At 41.8% G+C, this 20,125-nt stretch overlaps 1 protein-coding gene across 1 annotated transcript in view; it reads right to left on the bottom strand.

The window, feature by feature from the left end:
- Positions 1–17,778, bottom strand: part of LOC134881281 (ryanodine receptor 3-like) — a 65,869-nt gene extending 48,091 nt beyond the window's left edge. Inside the window, exons 1-18 of the mRNA XM_063908497.1 lie at positions 17,631–17,778; positions 16,937–17,093; positions 16,151–16,315; positions 15,638–15,759; positions 14,604–14,784; positions 13,456–13,591; positions 11,776–11,871; positions 11,364–11,482; positions 10,010–10,143; positions 8,642–8,883; positions 7,825–8,017; positions 6,312–6,528; positions 6,121–6,225; positions 3,555–3,658; positions 2,504–2,587; positions 2,133–2,292; positions 609–756; positions 164–366 (exon numbers count right to left, since the gene is read on the bottom strand). Coding sequence (XP_063764567.1) covers positions 164–366; positions 609–756; positions 2,133–2,292; positions 2,504–2,587; positions 3,555–3,658; positions 6,121–6,225; positions 6,312–6,528; positions 7,825–8,017; positions 8,642–8,883; positions 10,010–10,143; positions 11,364–11,482; positions 11,776–11,871; positions 13,456–13,591; positions 14,604–14,784; positions 15,638–15,759; positions 16,151–16,276 — 2,370 coding nt within the window. The 5' untranslated portion in view covers positions 16,277–16,315; positions 16,937–17,093; positions 17,631–17,778. The remainder of the gene's footprint in view (positions 1–163; positions 367–608; positions 757–2,132; positions 2,293–2,503; positions 2,588–3,554; positions 3,659–6,120; positions 6,226–6,311; positions 6,529–7,824; positions 8,018–8,641; positions 8,884–10,009; positions 10,144–11,363; positions 11,483–11,775; positions 11,872–13,455; positions 13,592–14,603; positions 14,785–15,637; positions 15,760–16,150; positions 16,316–16,936; positions 17,094–17,630) is intronic.
- Between the last annotated feature and the right edge of the window lie 2,347 nt (positions 17,779–20,125).

The following is a 20,125-nucleotide window of genomic DNA, read 5'->3' as shown; positions in this document are numbered from 1 at the left end:
TAATCAGCCGGTTAATCGATAATAACATTAAATGTAAGTGCAACACTATTTACAACCCCTATAACCATCAAAATACAAAATTAAGGATTAAATTCCTCCTAAAAATATCTTTTTCTGTGGAGTCGTTAAACAGTGCTTAATTGATGATTAGCAAACAGCTTACCCTGTACCCATCAAACACAAAAGCGAGCTCATCCGTGCCAATTTCAACATCTGGCTTGCATCCAGGTCTGGCCCAGCCCACTCTCATGTCTCCTCCTGTTACAGCTTCAAATTCAAAGTACCACTTCCCAGTCCTCACTGCGTACGTCCTCTCCACTCTGAAGAAGCGCACCTTGTCGATGCTCAGCCGCTCAACCACTTGTCCTAAGGATGGAGGAAGAAAGAGTCACGGTGTCAGGTTTAGATTGCTGATTCAAAACCAGCAGAATCTCTAACACTGGAGTCCAACAGAGACTAGTATTAGTCGAAAAAAAAGGAATTGAGAGGCAAATTTCCTTATCCGGACTGGACGAACACACACACGTCAGGACATACTTTTGGACAAAGCATTTTATAATGTACTGTACTGTGCACTTAGATAGGCATACGTCTTGTGTCAAACTAACCGCCTTCCTGGTCCGAGGGCTCGATGTTGTAACCGTAGCCAATCAGTGTGCGGATAGCCTCTCGCAGGCTGTCCCTGTTCGACTTCTTGGTGCGCTCGTCCAGCAGAACGTAGGGAACCAGGCGAGGGTTACGCTTGCTCTTCAGATCCTGCAGAGAGGAGAACATTGTATGCACCCATTTGCAGGTAAAACCTTCTCAACAATACCAGGTTATCTCATCAAGTGTACGGTAGGCCAAATATTGTCACTCCCTTTGATTATGTTAATTGTTCATTTATTGCCATTGCACCACTGGTGTCCACCACTTACTCTGTGGGCCATGGTGCAACTACGAAAGTGTCCTATTGACACTAATTGAGTAGTTTTGCAGAGCTTAATTTGAAATCTTCAGCTGGTTTTGTAAATCACAAGCTGTGTGTGGGGTCAGGCATAACAACTTTTCCCGACACCCCTTGTCAGCCTAATTAAAGTCTTTGTGGCATTTTTCCAAAGTGCTGGTCAGTTAACCAGTCTCATGTTATCAACTTTGACACTTGAACTACAAACATCAAAGAAAATTTGACTTAATATGGATGCCACAGTATGTAATTGACACACCTTAGCTGCTTATAATGGTTCAAATGGCATAGTAGGGACAAATGGAAAAATGGGTCGTTTACTCTAACATTATGCGTCATCTAAATTATACATCTGCTGCTTACTCTGAATCACTAAGTGATTTCACCTGACTCCTCTCTATCCAGACTCTTACTTTCATTATAGTGTAGCAATCATACAGAAAGCCTGTTTTTCCACACTATTAGCAAAGTAATGCAAAACGAATGAGCCATCATTCACTGTAATGTGGGAAGATTGATAACACTTGGTAATAATTTGCAATATTCATCAAATCATTTCTCAATACACAATATAAATCAATGATTAAATTAAATGAAAAGCAAACACACTACACAGACCTTAGCGTTGTTACTTAAAACCTAAAACCAACACACTATGACCAGAAACAAGATTAATTTCACATGGATGACAAATTCTACATTACATCATGTGGCAGGGGACAAATTAATTATTTCAGGAGGGGGGGGATTTATCCAATTTCATGGCAATGGCACCAAAATACACTACAGAGCTTATTTTCGGCACTTTGGTAGATGAGAAGCGGTTCCACTGAGTGTGTTCTGTACAATATGTTCTGTGACTTCTGTGAGAACATCTTGCTATGTATTGAATAATGACATATATCTAGGAAATGTCAGACTAAAGAAGCTGTCTGACATGTGCAAGATAGAGACTGTATAGGAGGGAAATAAATGAACCATGAGGGAGGAACAGAACATAAAAAATTCAGCAGCGAAGCGAGACAGGGAAGAGAAAAGAAAACAGTGACTCTTTTTCTTTATATAATTAAGGGTATTGAATTCACTCAGATTCAAAAGTAAAGCTTAATAAGCATCTCGGGTGCTTATTAATTTCAAATCATTTGTTTTATTTCCCAGTCTACTGTGGACGAATATAGCTGCGTACCTGCTGAATGCCATAAGTCCAGCCCTGTTTGATGCGGTCCTTGGCCCACACATTGTGTGCGTTCTCCGCCAGTTTGTCCACCAGCAGCTCCTGACCTGGAGTCAGTTTTATATCAGACAGATCCAGAGGAGATGGCTTATAACTATTGGACATCATGAAGCTAAAAGAAAAAAGGCAATAAAAAATGTTATGGGATAGTAATAAAAGGTAAATCCACCAGGAATAGTTTACCCACATGTAGAAAGGCCTACGATATTATATTTCCTGTCTATTATTACATGTTGATACAATCACAATCAGTAACAAGCTAAATGTTACGAAGGCAACGGGTGTTTTCATGGATTAAAACAGATGTAAGCATGCACAATTACTTCTTGGGGAGTTTTATCTTTTTGAGGGAGCTCTCAGCATTTGGATTGACCTGAACTACCCGACAGCCCAACGCCAGCAGGGTCCTGTAGGGAGGAACAGAAAGTGATTGAACCAATGAGGCTGCAGAGAGTGTTTAATCCTCACTTTGATAGTCATTACTTCTGATTTGACAGTGAATGTAGTTCCAAAAGCAGCGATTGAGGAGTTGGGAGTGTTCAAATGGAGCAGTGATAGGTTAAATTGTGCATGTCCTAATCAGTCAGCAGGAAAAGGGCCGGGGAATACCCAGAGGAATGCACTAGGTGTAAAGTGCTTTTGATACATTTTCTTCACACCTTGCAAAACGACAGAGTGACAGTAAAAATGAGTTTGGTGTCACTCAGGAAGCCATCAGTGTCCCCCAGATGTGTCTGCCTGTGCCCCAGATCAAGATTAATCGCAGCAAAACCTCCATGTTCTCTTGTATCATTGATAGAGCATTTAGGCCAAGCACTTTAACAAGTCTTTAATATGTGTGCAGAACCAAGAGCACTGGAGAGTGGAAAACTAACAGTAAGACAGGCATGTGCGCATTTATTATTGATTTACAGGAACTAGCAGACAATTATAATCGGGATTGATTTATCTGCCGATGCTTTTATAGATTAATTGATCAACCGTTTGGTAGAATGATAGAAAATTATCTAAAGGATGTCAGAGGTGATGTTGTTAAATGTCCTTTTTGTTTGACCAAAACATAAATCTGTTCAATTCAATATGATATCAAACAGAAAAAACTGAAATCTTTATATTTGAGAGGCTGAAAACAATCAATATTTCATTCAATTGACTTATCTATTAGTCCTTACTTAACTTTAATCATAATGATTGCTTGTATTGGTCATGTCTGAAATGCTTCTCATTGATGAGATGTTAAGAATAATACTTTTTGTTATTCAATATTTGTTGTGGAATTTATCTGTCTGTTTCTCTTTTTGACTCCATCCCTTTCTTTTTCTCTTCAAAAGCAAAAGGACCGTGGAGAAAACTGATCCATAATGCTCAACATACTTCAGGGTTTCTGTCGACATCTGCAGATTGTAGTTCTTTTCAGTTTCTGGCAGCTTGGAGAAATCCACAAGGCACGGATGCTGCCGCTTATTATCATCCCTTATCTGTGAGAAAAAAGAACAGTCACAGACATCATATTTCAACGTCCCTTTGTTGCATGCAACTTTGCTCCACAGTCTACTCACTATATTTGTTTGAACACCATGTGGGAAAGTTGACTAAATATATGCATATGAATTGCACGCCCTTGCAATTCAGTGTCATTGTGAACCAACAAGGAGAGGAGGAGTGCTACTGGTGATAAGACAGTCTACTCTAGTGAACATGAAAGAGAGTTATGAGGAGGAACAAGGGAGCATGTTTTCTTGGGGGAGAGAGAAAAAAGTGTACCACTGGAATACCGAGTGAGAGGTGCGAAGCCTCTCTGGAGGCTGCACCGAATGCCAAATAATCCCTTTGGCAATGCTGCTCAGCGGAGGCGGTATGGCAATTGCGGATGTTTACCAAGAAAACATGCAGGGCTGCGTACAGATATGTAGCTGTGCGTGTGGGTCCAATGAACACCAGCCAGCTCTTTTGTGAATAGTACAAGAACTCTGTGGGAGAACTGTGCTCTGGCAGCTCTTCCTTTTTCAGAATTACATCTGAGGAACAAACAACAAATTAAAAAAATAAGTATTTTTAAACAGGAAGGGCTACATAACAAACTGCACTTATTCTCTCAGCTGTACTGTAGGACGTGGTAGTATAATGGATCTAAATGAATGACAACAACAGAGCACAGATTAAGCTGTACCACAATCAAAATCACTGTACATATATCACTATATGCATTATGGTTATATCTCACTATTTTACAAAATTGTGCCTCTCACCCCTGAGCTGGAGCTATAAAGCGAGATTCACATTTTATGTAAACATCCAAATCAGTGTTGATGTTAAGTGTAGTCGATTTGAGCCATTAATTCTTCAGTGCATGCTATATTGATGGAGAAAGCGAAGTTCACAGTTGCAAAACAAGTTAACCCAGTGCTGTCAAATAACGTTACAGTAACATAAGGTATTGCAGCTTGGTGTTCATAAACAGCACTGAGAACTCTTCATCTGTATTGCAAACTAGTTACGTTTACAACAGCAACAATTGCTCGAATATGAGCAGACAAAGCTCTCGGACAAAGCACGCACTGAGTATTTTTTTCTTCAATTGATTACGTTCACAATTAACACTGCTCACATAACCACAGGAAAAGTGAAACTAAGTCAAACTTCTTGGCAATAAAATACTCAAGCTGAATTGAGCTGGCAAGGATGAAGGTCTATATTAGAGATGAAAGTATTTATATTATACTGAAGATTCTAGCATGCATTCCTTTTTTATTATAGACATAAGAGCTGTGTTCTGTATTGTTGTTTGTGTTGTCATCTGTTTCATTAAGGACAAAACAGGTCAATTCGGCGTTATCTTTTAGCTTATGGACAAAAAACCAAGAAAGTAATCGATTCAGACACAAAACATTAACTATTTACATTTCTGAAGTTATGAATTGCAGGTAAATGAAATATATCATAACAACTATTTGGGGTAGTGATGCCAAACAGCCGTTTCAAAACCAACCTTGAAGAAATAATTGGATATTTTGGGAAATACACTTATTCATTGTCTTGTCAAGAGTTATAGAAAATGGTTAGCTTAACATAACGAACGCAGACAGGGGGAAACAGCTAGCCTGGCTCTCTCTCTCACACCAAAAACCTCATCTCCAGAAAGCCTCTAAGGCTCACTAATTAACACATTGATCTTGTTTGTTAAATCCGTACTAAAAAGTCTGCCGCCTGGTTGTATTTTTGAACTTTAAACAGAGCCAGGCTAGCTCCGTTCCCCTGCATCTAATCTGTGTGGTAAACTAAGATAAGCTAAGAGAGTGGTATTGATTTTCTCATACAACTTCAAGCAAGATAACAAACAAGCATTTTTCCCAAAAAGTCTAAGTGCATCACATAATCAGCCCTTGGGTTTATATTTTCATTACAAATTACATCTGAGAATCAATTCAACTTTGTTTATTAGAAGAAAAGCTAAATGCAGACGATAAGAGTAAAGGATTTCCTCTTGGTTTATTGCTGCAGAGATATTGCCAAAAAACCTTGTTCTGTCCTTTGGTGAAACACCACTTAATTATTTATGACTCCTACTATAACACAGACACAATGACTCCGCTACCTACAAACAAACTTGAATGAGAAGTCTAAAGAAATGGTATGGATGGAAGCGTCAACCATGGAAAATTAGAGTTTTCTTTCCACTTACCCTCTTTTTGGTGTGAACAGCAAATTATAAAAGAGAAAGCAAGATGACGTACAGGTTTTTGATGATTCCATTCTTATACCAGCAAAAATGATTGCATTTAAAGCTGCGTTTTAACTCAAATGTGTTACGAAAGTGCGTAATTTTGACATTTATTTCTCCTCAAACATGGCAAAATGTATGGGTTCTGCTTTTTATCTTTCGAGTGATGAGTTTGTTGTGATGCATTATAAGAAAAAAGATCAAATTGCATAATCTTACCTTGCCATACGACCAGCCCAGCTCTATTTTATTCATCCCCCAGAGTTCATGGATGTTTTCAGCGAGCTTGTCTCGGACCTTATCTAAATGAACTGGCATTACAATCTGAGGGGAAAAAAAGAATTCATTTAAATCAACACTGAACGGCGATTACAGTTTGATGTTTGTTCTTCCATCTCATGTTAGTTTACCTGGCTAGTTTCAACAGGTGTTGGGATGAAGGAGGCCTGCGACATGAACTGCGTTGTCCCGAGCAGATCTCGGACTCCTTCAGCATCCCTCTTGTACTCTTTGACCGGCTCCACCTTCATCTTCTCTTTGGGCAGCAGGGCTTCGTAACATGGAGCGTAACTCGACGGTGGCAGGAACTTAAAGTCACCATGTCGGCCACCCAACAGGAAACGCACCCTAACAAGATACAATGTTCTTAGGTTTATTACTCTGTACAATAAAAAAATGGTAGGAAAAAGATAAGTAAATTAATGGGAAAAACGTGTGTGTAAATATAATTACATATCCAATCATAATTGATGATCAAACAGCTATTAATGGAAGAAGCAGCCAGTGAAAAGTAATCCTACCGTGCAAATGTAACAGTTTGTCTCCTCTAAATCCACTTCAATCAGTTCCAGCCTCTGCTCTAACAAGGGACAAGTTTAGCTCTGAGACAGAGAAACACGTCACAGGCCATCACTGTAAAGAGGCTCTCCTGAGGCCGCCAAAAATAGCTACTGGAGTAGTAGTGGTGACGCAACCGAGCCTATTCTGACTGCAGCCCTCAATTATTGAGCAGGGAAGATGTGTGGCTGTTACTTTTTGGCACGTGCAAATCGGTGCAGATGATCACCCCATTCAGCGTGTCAGTTTCAAGAAAAAGCGGGAAGATGTTTCATAAGCCCTCGCAAAAAGTCGTTACAAGTTGGCACACTGTAGGAAATGCTGAATGTAACACTAATTGAAATGGCTGGATGAATTACCATGAAAGTTGACCTTCATGTTCCCTTAGGATTACTTGTAATACACTTGATTTTCGAATACGTCTTGTAGTTCAATCTTCATACCAAGTCATGACATCTTAAAAAAACAATGGCCTGTTGCTTTAACAGTTGGAGACATAAAAATTTTGTTTACCCTCTTATTTTTTATTGAAAGAAAATCCTGATTTACATGCAACTAGTTTCCCATTCCACTGACAATGTGGTATGCTATAACATTTGAGGATTCATTTTCATCTGCCAATTACGTTCTCAAATAGCCTAAACGACCAGTTTCTTGTTGTCTCTCGGGGTCGAGTGCTCTTCAAAGAGTCAAGGCCGTTAATGCAAAATTCCCTTTTTGCTCTACAAAGACAGAGTCGATTGTGGAATCGCAGAGAAACTGCTGGAGCTTGAAATTTCATTTTAAAGTGTTGTCAATCACACCATCTGTGGTCACCATGGCAACAGAGTAGAATAGACGCCGGCCTTACCTGGGTTCAATCTCAAGCGCCTGAAAACTAATGAATTTGGACCAGAAAAGGTGTGGGATTTGATGGATTTCACTCAGGAGGAGTTGGTGTGAGGGTAGTTGTGCAATATATATTTATATATTTCTATTAATTTCTTTTGGCTTGTCCTTCTAATTTGTATGCTTCTCTTATTCATCAGAGACATTTCAGAGAGTCGATTCCCCTCAGACACACAGGTGTAACAAACAAATACTCACTTGACCCCTGCAGAGAAGCTGACCACGGGGAAGAAGAGCCCGTCCGTGTTGAAATTTTCAAACATGCCTTGCACGGGCTGTCCATTGATCCTGAAAGAGATGCTGGGAGCTCCTAGATCCAAACAGCAGCTGACCACATCCTCTGAGGTCAGGATGTGCTGGTTCAAGGATGCAACCGCCCGCGGGATACGACCTGTTCAGGAGACACACACACACACCATTTTTTGAAAAATACAACCCAGAGAGTGATGCTAGCACAGATAACTTCTTTATATCACAAACAGGACTGAACACACAAGATTGCCCAAACACCCTCTGGGCAAGGAGATCAGCGCTGTGGGGAACTGTCTACCTGGCTGTAGCCCAGGGTTACCACTAATCTTTATTAGCTTATTATTTTATCAGCTGAGCTCTATCTCACACAGGCTCAACCCTGTACTACACTCTATGGGTTTTACTCTTCTTAAACCAAAAGCACGCATTATCTCACTGTAATTTACGTAAAAAATAGCCTGCCAATCAGGACGAGCCTACCCAAATTGGCAGCATCTCAGTCTGTAGGGACATGATGTGGGAACCTTGGCAAGTGTGTGTAGTTCAGCCTGTGTGTGTAGTGTAAATAATACCAGAGTAAAGAACTGAATTATTGGGTTCTTAGTCCTGGATTCATGCAGACCACACAGTATATAAAGGCAGGTACATTCTTCAAAGCTCCACCCACAGCACCCATAAAGTCCAGTAGACAGCAGAGTCCGTGCTTTTAGAACTAGAGTTTGTTCGTTTCACACAAACACATAATTTTCTCTCTCCCACTAACCTGACCAAAGATGGAGTCCATCAAAACCATACGAGTAAAGGTCATCTCCTACTCCATTGCCTCCCCAGCCCTCTCCTCCTCCAGGGTAGGGAGCGTAGCCTTTAGCGTTGGCCCAGCCTACCCTCAGGTGCGAGGGCTCGCTGGTCACGAAGTGGTCCACCTGGTCGATCATCAGCTCGTAGTACCACTTCTTATACTGAGCCGAGCCCTCACTCACCCCCAGGAAAATGTTTGGTCTCATACTGGCAATGAAATGCAACATGATATCAGTAGTTATACCTCAGAGGCAGACAGATATCAGATATTCATTTGTAAAATCTTTTTTTTCCTTCTTCTGAAAACTAATGAAAAAAAATCTGCCCTCAGGACGAGATAATTCAATTTGCTTCTAATGTGTTTGGTTCAGGAAGTTCTGAGTCGATACCTTTAAGCAAGTCAGAGCAAAGCAGACCACTTCACTAGTGTCAAGAAATGATCCAATGAGATTTGTAAGATTAAATCCAAGTTTAAAATGATCTCACCCTCACCACATTGCTTCTTTTCATTGTGCAAAGAGAAAATATGTAAGGAATATATATCATAATAGGAAATTTAAAGACTGAGTACTTTGTCATCGCGCTTCATTGACCAAACTAAACGTCATGTTTGAGCCTGCATGGTCCACAGTCAAATTATGCAGACCCTGTTGTTAAGGGTACATGATCTATGGTTGGCATGTAGTTTAGATGTGTTCCTTTAACACTCAATTACACGGTCCAGTGGAAGACTGCATGTACACACCAACAACAAGGAGGTTGGGGCTCGGAGCCCGGCTACAGCACTGTTTTGTAAGATTCCACTCCAATGTTTTCTTAAATGTTTATCTCTACATGTATGGCAGCCATTCCAGTGCGTGTTGAATTCCAAAACAGAGAAAAATTGCCAAAACATTTAACTAAAAAGACGTACCTATAAAAAATAAAACAAGAGAAACTGATAATGCTGAAGTACTCTCTGCGGCTATATATATATATATATATTTTATATACTGTTTTGACACATCTTAAATGATGTTATCTGGGATGTTTAAATGAATGAACCCATTGCACCTCAATTACAAAATGTAACGGAAGTATAAAGATTCAACTTGAATACCATTATATTAGGAATGGAAATATGTATAGAACCATATTCTTACAATATCGCTCAGTCCCCTAAAAATGTTATACATTGAGGTTATGTTAGGTGAGCTTGAGTTACTGCAGTGACTTCCTGTTTATATTGTTATTAGGAAGTCTTTACGAGTTTACGATTTACCTTTAGTTTTATTGGTGCAATACAGTTTAGTAAATCACACAAACATAAGCATGATTTCTTTGGATTTCTTACCTCTGCACATCATTGACCAGCTGTGTTTGCAGCAGCAGATCTCTCTTGGGCAGCAGGTGATCGCAGATGAGGTTCTGATTAGTTCGCACAGCTACGCCGTTACACACACACAGCGAGCACAGCACATCCAGAATCTAAAGCAGGAAAGGGGAGGCAACAAGGAGGGAAATAAGCTACAACGACAAGAGGAAGAGCAACAGTTCCTTAAACATTCTCACAATGACCTCATTATGTTCTGGATATGAATCCACACCTTTCCAGAAGTTACTTATTATCTTTGTCCCCTTCACTGTCAAGCTATAGGGACAGACCAGGCAACCGCTGTGTAATTACTCAGAGATGCTTATTGGGGGCAAAAACATGTCCAATAAAATCTCTTTGATGTTAGCTTAACAAAGGAGTAGGATTAAATGGGGCGGGAAGCTCAGCCAAGAGTGACAGGCCAGAGCACCTATGCTTTATCATTGGCCCTTTTCTGCTGCTTGGAGAGCTAAATTATAGACTCGGGCTAATTTATGAGCCAGGCCATCTGACTCCTTGCTCCTGATCTCGTTTTCCTGTTAAACTGATTCATATGTAACGGGGACAAACTGCAACTAAACCCCAGGAACCTTCTGTTAAAGATGGAAGTTAGTCTGCTGTTAGAAGGTGAGTACGATGAATTAGTTGATGAAGACAAGAAATGGTGACGAAGATGCCCTAAGGGAACTGTTATGGAAATGAATGTGCATCAAGTGAAGCATTTGGTGAGCCTAATGAGGAGAGAACCGGAGATGACTGGATGCAAGATAAACAGGCACTTGGTGGTTGATGTGAGCACTCGCGCTTCAAGGTTTTTGACAGCATTGGAGTAACTGTGGATATTTTTGCCTAACTTGGAAGAAAAGCTAGACATTTTGGTAGAAAAACGTAATCATTTACTTGCTAAGAGCTAAATTAGAAGATCGATATTACTCTCTTGTGTTTATGTAAACATTTAGCCAAAGCCAGCAGTCGGTTAGCTTAGCTTCTTAGCTTTATGGAATGAGGAAACGTCTATCTTGGCTCGTATAAAATTATGTTACAAAACCCCTCTTTAGCCCCCTACAGTTGTATAAACAGAAATTAGCCATTCAACAGCGGTTTTCTGCTGTACCATTTCTTGGTCAAGAGCTGTTGCCAGGCAACTATTCTTGACTGTATGAAGATGTTTCGGTAAATCTTTAGGGGGGATGTTACCTTATGTGGACAGAGCCTGGATTCATTCTTGGGTTCTCCTTGTACCTCAACTACAGAAATATTATACACAAAAAAGGAGCCCAGATGTGTTGTTATTTTATATCCCTGTAGGAATAGCACTTGACTTGCTCCTTACCTTGTGGTTGCGTCCATGCTTGTAGAGCAGTGATATGATGGACTTGATGTGTCCTCTCTGGATGATGTTGAGGGCCTCTGGGCTCTCAATTAGAATGCAGTGCAGAACTTCCAGGATGCCTGCACAGCCACAAATTCATCAATTAGGTAACACCAGCGGAAAGACACACCAGAGGACACACGTCCAAGAGACATCCACCCAGCATCGATAAACAAGGAGAGCTGCTGGTGCATTCTTTATCATACATTTAAAAGCAGAGGTACCTATATCATTTCAAGGGAAGCAGTGTCATCCTTCTCATCTCTTGAGACTCATGTCCCTGTCAAGGAGGGCTGCATTGCCATTAAAGGAACTGGATAATGATTTCTCTCTGAAAGAGAAATGCGCTTCACTAGAAAGATAACAAGCATACCTGAAGAAGACTCCAATCTTTCCAGCTTGCTAACCAGCCAGTCCAAGTTGTTGGAGAACTGTGTGCAGTTGTTCCTGTTCCCTCTTATTAACGCAGCTGCAGGGCACAAGGAAAGAGTGCATGGGTCACATTTCTTAAGTGAGAAAATTGAGTTTTGGTTCAAAGCCATTTGATGGATCTCCTTCAGAACAATAGCAAAAACAATGTCACCAATGTGGACACCTTAAATGAACGCCTATAGCCAAGGAAGGTTCTGCTCTGACACCCTAATTTATATTCATACAAGATGCTTAAGATAGAGGGAGGGAATGATACCAGGAGAGAAAAGACATACAAGCGGACAAACACACCCACATTTTGTCCTGGAAAAAAAAAAGACAGGGTCATCCAACGCAGACAGACAGGGAAGAAAGGAGGGAGGCATCCAAAATCCACTTAGCACTGCGCTGGAGCAGGTGCGTGAAGGAGGGAAGGGGGGGAAGAAAGAGACGTGGCTTGAAAACTAAAATAAGCCAGGAGGTGACATCAAAGCAAATAAGAGTGTGAAGGACACGTCGGTAGGGCAGAGGGGCTTCAGTGTGTCAGGATGGAGGATAAACTTTACATAAAGAGCATCATAATTCTCTTTTAACGAATGTGACCCAAATCTTGACAGGAAGAAAATAATGCCTGCTTGCAAATGCTTCTTTATGTCACAACTGGTGATGCAATTGTTTCAGCCAAACATCATATTGATCAGACTCAGCATAAATTTCAGGCAGAGACGGATATTTTTCCCTGCCAGATCATTTTAGTAAGATACGTCTATATCTGACAGGGCATATGCTGGCAGTGCAAGAGGTTAAACTGATGATTTGGCAAAGGCATGGCTGATGAAGTGATATTGGAACAGGAAGAGCACATCAAGTAAATACAACAGAGCAAAATGCATCCACCTTTGTTGTGTAAATTTGTGGATTTCTTCATGTCAGAATGTATTTTTCCCCAAATATGCGAGTATGTGTGGTGAGTGATGGAACTAGGTATTCATGGTGTGTCTGCTGCGAATCAGTGATATGTTAAGCTTAAAGAGGATATTATGCTAATTTTCAGATTCATATTTGACTTTTGCGCCTCTAATGTGACACGTTTACATGCTTTAATGTTCAAAAAGGTCTTTATTTCTCTCATACTGCCTGTGCTGCTGCACCTCTATTCACCCTCCGTCGGAAACCAGAGCCCAGTCTGCTCTGATTGGTAAGCTGTCGTTAGAAATGTCCCCGCCCCTTAGCATATCATGTACAATGTCTTGGAGCGTGTAGAGTGTGTGAGAGAAACATTTAGCCTTTACAGACCTTTTACTTTCGAGCACTTTGAATTGCCTTATGTTGAAAGGTGCTATCTAAATAAACTTGCCTTGCACATGCACAAAAACCTATATAGCACACTACAGGAAAGGGAAAACTCCAAAGAGCATAGCAGTGCCTATTTAATTCTGGAACCTCAGAATTTAATCCTCCACTGTGAGATGTCTTCTTACGGCTGGTTAAATACCAGGTCAGCACACTTCTTTATCACCCCTGCAGCCACTTTATCTTCAAACAACGACTCTTGTCTCTGTGATTGATTACAGCAAGGGATCGGTTTTAAGGGTGAGCGTTTAGGTACATGTGTGGCTGTGTGTGCTGGATCGGGTCTTACCCAGCAGCTCATACAGCAGGTTGAGAATGTCTTTCCATGCAGCTCCGGCCTCTGACCCCGCACACTCTCCGAAGTGGGCGGCACTGTTGTATACATTTAGTCGATCGATGCAGTTGGACACCAGAGTCAGCATGCCCTGAAGGAATGCACATTGATCCATCACATGAGCATAACCACGTGAATATAACATGAATTTCAAACACATGCATGTACCACACTGACAACAGCAATACAGTACATATCTTCTTAATAGAAAGCTTTAATTAGTGTGACAACTTAATTTGGTGAGCTCTTATTCTGCAGCGTTCAATTAGTCCACCCTTCTGAACGCAGCCCTGTGGCTCTCCCTTGTCCCATTTTGTGGCTATGTCATGGTGATTTATACTACGGAGAAATATCTATAGTGATCAGATATGCTAAATGGGCGCCGTAAAAAGACAAAATGGAAATTGCTGATGATTTATAATGCCAGGAAAATACCATGAGTCAGCCTTCTACAGGGGAAAATTGACTTTATAATGTAAAATATTAGGGATGGGACAGAGATAGGCTGTTTTGGTTTATTATCATAGAAAGACAGAAGACACAGAGAACATATGACTGATGAATTGCTAAGATATGCATTATTTGCAGATACTGCAACCACATAAAATGTATACATTTATTTTTTTGTTGTCTATCTCATATGTATGCATATAAGCCTGTATGTGTTTAGGGGGAATGGATAGTTGACATTATAGGCCCCCTCAGTAAGGCCGCTGTCGTTATTGATGACATCAATTTATTTCCCAGAGGTTTAGCAGAAAGCGTCAGTGCTCTTGTGCCAGCCTCGTGAAAACGTATAACACCAAAACTGCTGACACCCTCAAATGCAATGCCTTTAGCTCCAAGATGGCATTGAAACACACCACAAAGAATCCATTGCTTTAGCCTTTTCATATTGTTCATCTCCTGCAAGTTTGCCACTGCTCTCAGCTCACTCATATGTGCAGTCACTTAGTAAATTTGCCTCCATCACAAGTCAAACTCTTTCCTCCCAGAGTGCTTTCATTTTTTATGCTGCTCTGCAGAATAGCTCACAATAGTGTTATTAATTGATATTTCATGGCCTGTTGGTTTGCTGTGCCTTCCTTTACGATGAAACTCACTTCCTGTTTGAATAGGTTCTGTCGGTTCTTGAGTGAGCGTAGCTTAATCTGCCTCTCTTCGTGTTCCAGCTCGACGTCAGGGAGCTGGAAGTAGGTGATGAGGTCATTGAGGGTTTGGAGGACCTCCTCCACAGGTAGTGCGACCAGTATCCTATTCTTAACACCAAGACAATCCAGGTCTCTGGGAAAAAGAAAGAAAGGGCACAGTCACACTAACACATCACAAATAACCCCTTATTCAGACATGACCTCAGCATGTGTAGTTAACAAAACATTTACCACAAATAAAATGACATCCCAGTGATTACGCTCTAATTGGGAGGCTGAGCAGACTCCTGGAGGGGCTGTGATGACTAACACAATGTTTAGCCCACAGGTTCATCCATGCTGAAATGCTGATTTCCGCTGGCCTGCTAAAAATAGCTCCTGTCGTTCGTGTAGGAGGGGGGTGCGGAAATGTATGTGTCACAGGCGCCCTGCGGGGGAGGCTGACAGACTCTCACATGTTCCTGCCATTGAGTGCCCATCCCAGGGGACAGCGAGGACTATTGATAACAAATAAGGGCACTGGAAGCATCCACTGACGGGCTCCACAGCTTCTTTTCTCACAGCTGGCAGTGCGTAGTCGTGACGCCGCTGTAAAGTTTGCCTTTTGGAAACGCGTGACTGCACCACTGAGTGAGCTGTCTGGGGCCTTGGCACCCCACTCAGTCAAAACACACAGGCCCCAAGCTTAACTCCCAACTGGGTGCGTTCACAATCTGGAAGGACGTTACATAATTTTTTTGTGGACAGTGTGAGAGTCTACAGGGCTTTGAGATGGCTGGATTTTAGGATTCATCTGTAATTTGATTGTTTTATCATCTCTATTAATTATGCTCCAGCATCATCAGTGTGGCGCTAATGCAACGTGTAAAAACGACAGGACATTTTGCAGATTGCAAGACAAATGTGGAATGTAATTTGGTTTAATTGGGCAATTTGTGCGATCATGTGTGCATTAGTGAGGAACAGCGGTCCAACGTTTGGCATACCTGATGAATCGGTTGAAGAGTAAAGTGGTGTTGCGGATGATCCGTGCGGCACGAGACTCCTCGTGTTGACAGCGCTGCAGGGTCAGCCCATCATCCATGTGACCTTCAGAATGTAGGCACGCCTTGAGAGGAAGAAAAAGAGTGTGAGAGACATTTCCGTTGAGACAGTATAGGGAAAGGAGGGGGGGGGGGGACCAAAAAAAGGAAGAGGAAGTCATTTAATGGAGAGAAAGGGTCCAGCCTGCACTGAGCCACAATGTCTGGATCACAGGTGCTCACACTACAGGCTATCTGGCTTTATTTACATAGTGGACAACATTATCGCACAGCTTTGTCTCTTCTGCCACAATAGCCATGGGAAAAGGCGAACTATTAGACAATAATCTTAACCTATTACCCTCAAAATAATCCTTCGCTGCAAGGAAGCTTATTTACTTCTTTATTCTGTTTGTTTTTTGTAATATGCTGAGCAATTAAAGACAGAGCAGTGTGTGCTTGTTTGTCTCCGCTCACTCGTCTCTTGAGGGGACCCAGACGGGCGGATTTGACATCAGGTGCCTGGTAGGAGAGCCAGAGTCCCGTGGCCACGTGCATGATGAAGCAAAGCGAGTCCCCGTATTTAATCTCCGCCACTCCCATTCCCTCGATGTCCCGCTTGGGACTCTGCTCCAGCTTCTCCTGCACAGGAGAGGAGAAAATGAAAACGTCAAAGCTGTCAGGATGGATCTCATGAGTGTGCTGGCACAATACAAAACATGTGTGCCCATTCAGACACACTGCATGCAGATCTGTTAGTCATCACCTACCAACCAAATGTCAACTACATCTGCTGTTTATGTCTCTATCCATAACAGTGGAGTTATTTTATTATTTATGCTAGGTTCAGATATAACTGCAACCTATAATCGACATGATGGCTTCACTTTTATTCTGCTTTAAAAACACATTGAAAGGGTCACTAAATGGCTCGAAATCACTGGCCATATCTGGACTCCATTACACAGAGTAAGGCTAAATGGACGGTTCGGCAAGTTCAGCTAAATTAACCTCCATGGTGTAGCTTCTCACTGGTCCAATAATTCTTGTAATTTTCATTGTCCTTGGAAAAATGGAGATTTTCCAGTCCAAGGGGAGTGGGCGGTTCATTTATAAAGGTTTAGAGGTGAGCTTATGTAATTCCTTTTTCACTTGTGTTTAATGAGGAAGTGTGTGGTTGATCCCATGTGACACAAGTCACCTTGAGGAACAGCGGGGAATTGAGTGAATACATGATGTGTGCCTTTGAATCCGTGTCCTAACCTTAGAGGCTCTGAAGCAGTAGGCGGTGGCGATGGTGTCAGACCTCTCCCGGTCCTGTAGAACCAACCCTCGATCATCCGTCAGGGCCAAGTAGTGACCGGTGGTGAGGTGCCGCAGTCGGAAGGGCTGGCCCCAGCGGATGTGGCTCCCACTCCAGCTGCCAAGGTCACAATCACACGTTTAAAATAAAGCATGCAAAAATACAAGGAGAAAAAAGGGGTGTATGTCCTAAACCTGGGAGCTTAATATGTGCTAATATTCAAACATTGCTGACAGCTGTTAATTATCTAGCCTGCCGTGAGGTAAAATAATTAGCCAATAACTGAAAACATTTCTCTAATTATGCACTTGTCAAAATCACAGTAGATGTGACATATATAATATTTGACACAGAAAGTAAAAAGGAAAAGGCTGCATCCCTGGGAGGCTGTAAAATACCCAGGATCAAAGACTTGACGGAGAAAAAGGGAGAGCGCGAAAGAAAGAGAAAGAAAAAGGGAGAGAGAATTAAGATATAGAGGCCAAAGTGCACCATTACATCATGGGTGGGGAAGGAAGAAAGGACAAAAGGGTGTAAAAAGAAGAAGGAAGAAGAGAAAATACAAAGGAACAGCTGGGATGGAGGTAAAAAATAGGTACTAAGAAACAGGAAGCAAAGAAATAGATTACAGATCATGTGAAAAACACTACCCACCTGATTCGGAGCGGCTCCAGCCTCCACAAAGACCTGGCCTTGGCTCCGGCTTTACCCGTCTCATAGTTGACTATCCTGGGGATGCCAGACAAGTATGAGTGGGTTGTCTGTCTGTGGATGCTATAAAATGTCTAGCCATCAATTAAACTGTCAAGGTCATTCATACTGGCTTAGCAGCACCTCGTCTTTACTCTCATTCGTCACGCTGATATTCACTGGGAGGATGTGTTATGTAGACATACACACTGGCTGTGTTTACTCTGCCCACCACGGCATCACATCTTTCAAACCGAGACATGTGCGCCCTGATAACTCACAGCTACACTGTCTATCAGAGATACGGGTGACTGGGCACAAAGATAAAAGAAATCGCTCATCACCCCCCCGCTGACAGCTTGGAGTGTGTTTGATCTGCCCCAGAAAATTGTAAGACCTCAAAACAGCTAGCTCCCTTTGCTGAATTTCAAGGACAACAGTAGGAGACAAGCCAAAGTGGGGAAATTATGTCAAATCCCACCTCCGTGTTTGCTTCGCTCTGTTCTAAAAATAGACACCATGTGTGTATGTGTGTGCTTGTGCCCGGGAAGAACACACTTCTCCTGGCACCTGGCTGAGTGTGAATGAACCTTGCCTCTGTTTTGACCCACTTTGAGCCCAACGTCCCATTTTTTCTGTGCCCTACCTTATCTATGTTGGCACCAAGTCGCTTTACTGTAGATAAAAATAACACAGCAGCCATTTTGGCTCCCCAGAGAGCCTTAGTGTCACCCTGGTCAGAGGCATTTTTATCAAATGAGGCGACAGCTGAGGAGCTATCGGTAACTCGCTGGTAATTTAACTTCTGTAATTCAGTTGGGTCAAGCTTTCGCACCTCTGCTGCTCTTCACTCTGGTCGGATCCTGGGATGGCCACCACCTCATCATGTCCATGGAACAGCCGCATCACATGACCACCCAGCAGATACCCTAATGCAGGAGAAAGCAAAGAAGATTTAGATAAAGAGACTCCACAGACATTTCTGTTCCTGATTTTGGAAAGACGTTCAAACACAACTGCAGATTACGAAGCGCAATTTAGCTTTGGAGCGTATTTATGAGGTCCTCAATAAAGTAATCCAAGCAGATGTGATTATTGCATACATTGGATATTCCTACAAGACAAGGAGTTCCTTAACAATGAGGAATAGGATCATATCCCAAAAAAATATACCTTTAGATTTGAAATATTCATATTCTCTTTTTTCAAAAACATCCAATGAGATGCTTCGTAACAAATCTAAAAGCTACAGTCATTAAATTCTGAAACACAGAATTTAGCATTAGGTATTTTGAACATTTGGGGGCCTTTAATTGCACTCTATTTGATATATATAATTGACTTTAATCCGACAGCCTACACCCATATATTCAACTCTACGTGTATATTTTCTTTCTTTCACATCTTAAATTTAAAAATGTTTATGCAGACTTTTAAAAGAAACAATTAAATGTTAGAGGAAGTAGTGAAAACGTATGAAAGCTGGGTTTCAGTGGGTAGGCTCTACCTTCTTCTATGTTGCTGCCGGAGCAGATGGGATGGACGTTCCAGAGGGTTTGCATGAAGGAAGCATCCACCTGGATATTTCCATTGCTGATGGATAAGTGCTGCAGAAAAGAGGAATCTATCAGATGAAGCATTTACATATGTGCATACATCAACGCTGTTGACGGGACATGTGTCAAGCTGTGAAACACAGCCTGTGGAGAAAGATGGAAGGAAGTTTAAATTTTTACTTGCCTGATTTTACTTTCAGAATCAATTATTTCGTACAAAAAACCCTGTCAGAATAATACCATTAAGAAAAAGACGTTTAAAAGATGCATCTCTATTGGATAACCAAAAACAGTTTTGGGTTATACATGTAATGTAATCTGTAGGAAGATTGACACCGGGTTTCACATGTGTGTAATGTTGATTTTGAATCAGGGTTCAGTTAAAGTTTGAAGCTCTCTGCAATCATTGATCCAGATAAAAGCTCCAGTTTATCATCGAGCGTTGAGGGAAGCATAAAATAATGGCGGACAGATGCAGTTGAGTGTTTGGGGATTCATACCAGCCATTCAGATGCTGTGTGTGTGTGTGTGTGTGTGTGTGTGTGTGTGTGTGTGTGTGTGTGTGTGTGTGTGTGTGTGTGTGTGTGTGTGTGTGTGTGTGTGTGTGTGTGTCTACATGGGCATGTTTTTCCTAGTTCTTGTGTGTCCAAAAAACTACTTTTAATGGCAGCTGTGTCCTGATCATCCTCGCTCTCCAGAGCCCTTCGCAGCCCTGAGGTGCTGTCCCCACATACCACTATGTGGGTGACAGATAGACGTTGGTGACAGTAAGGCTATAGTGGTCATCTGGCCGCGCCCTTGTCGCCATGGGGGGGGGGGGGGGGGGGGGGTAAACACAGCCTGGCTGCTGTCACCAACTTCATGGGTCTCAGGGGACATTTTTCCCAGGGTCGCTCAGTGCTT

Source organism: Eleginops maclovinus, chromosome 19, assembly GCF_036324505.1.
Source record: "Eleginops maclovinus isolate JMC-PN-2008 ecotype Puerto Natales chromosome 19, JC_Emac_rtc_rv5, whole genome shotgun sequence".
Taxonomy (NCBI): domain Eukaryota; kingdom Metazoa; phylum Chordata; class Actinopteri; order Perciformes; family Eleginopidae; genus Eleginops; species Eleginops maclovinus.
This window is presented reverse-complemented; position numbering and strand designations above follow the sequence as displayed.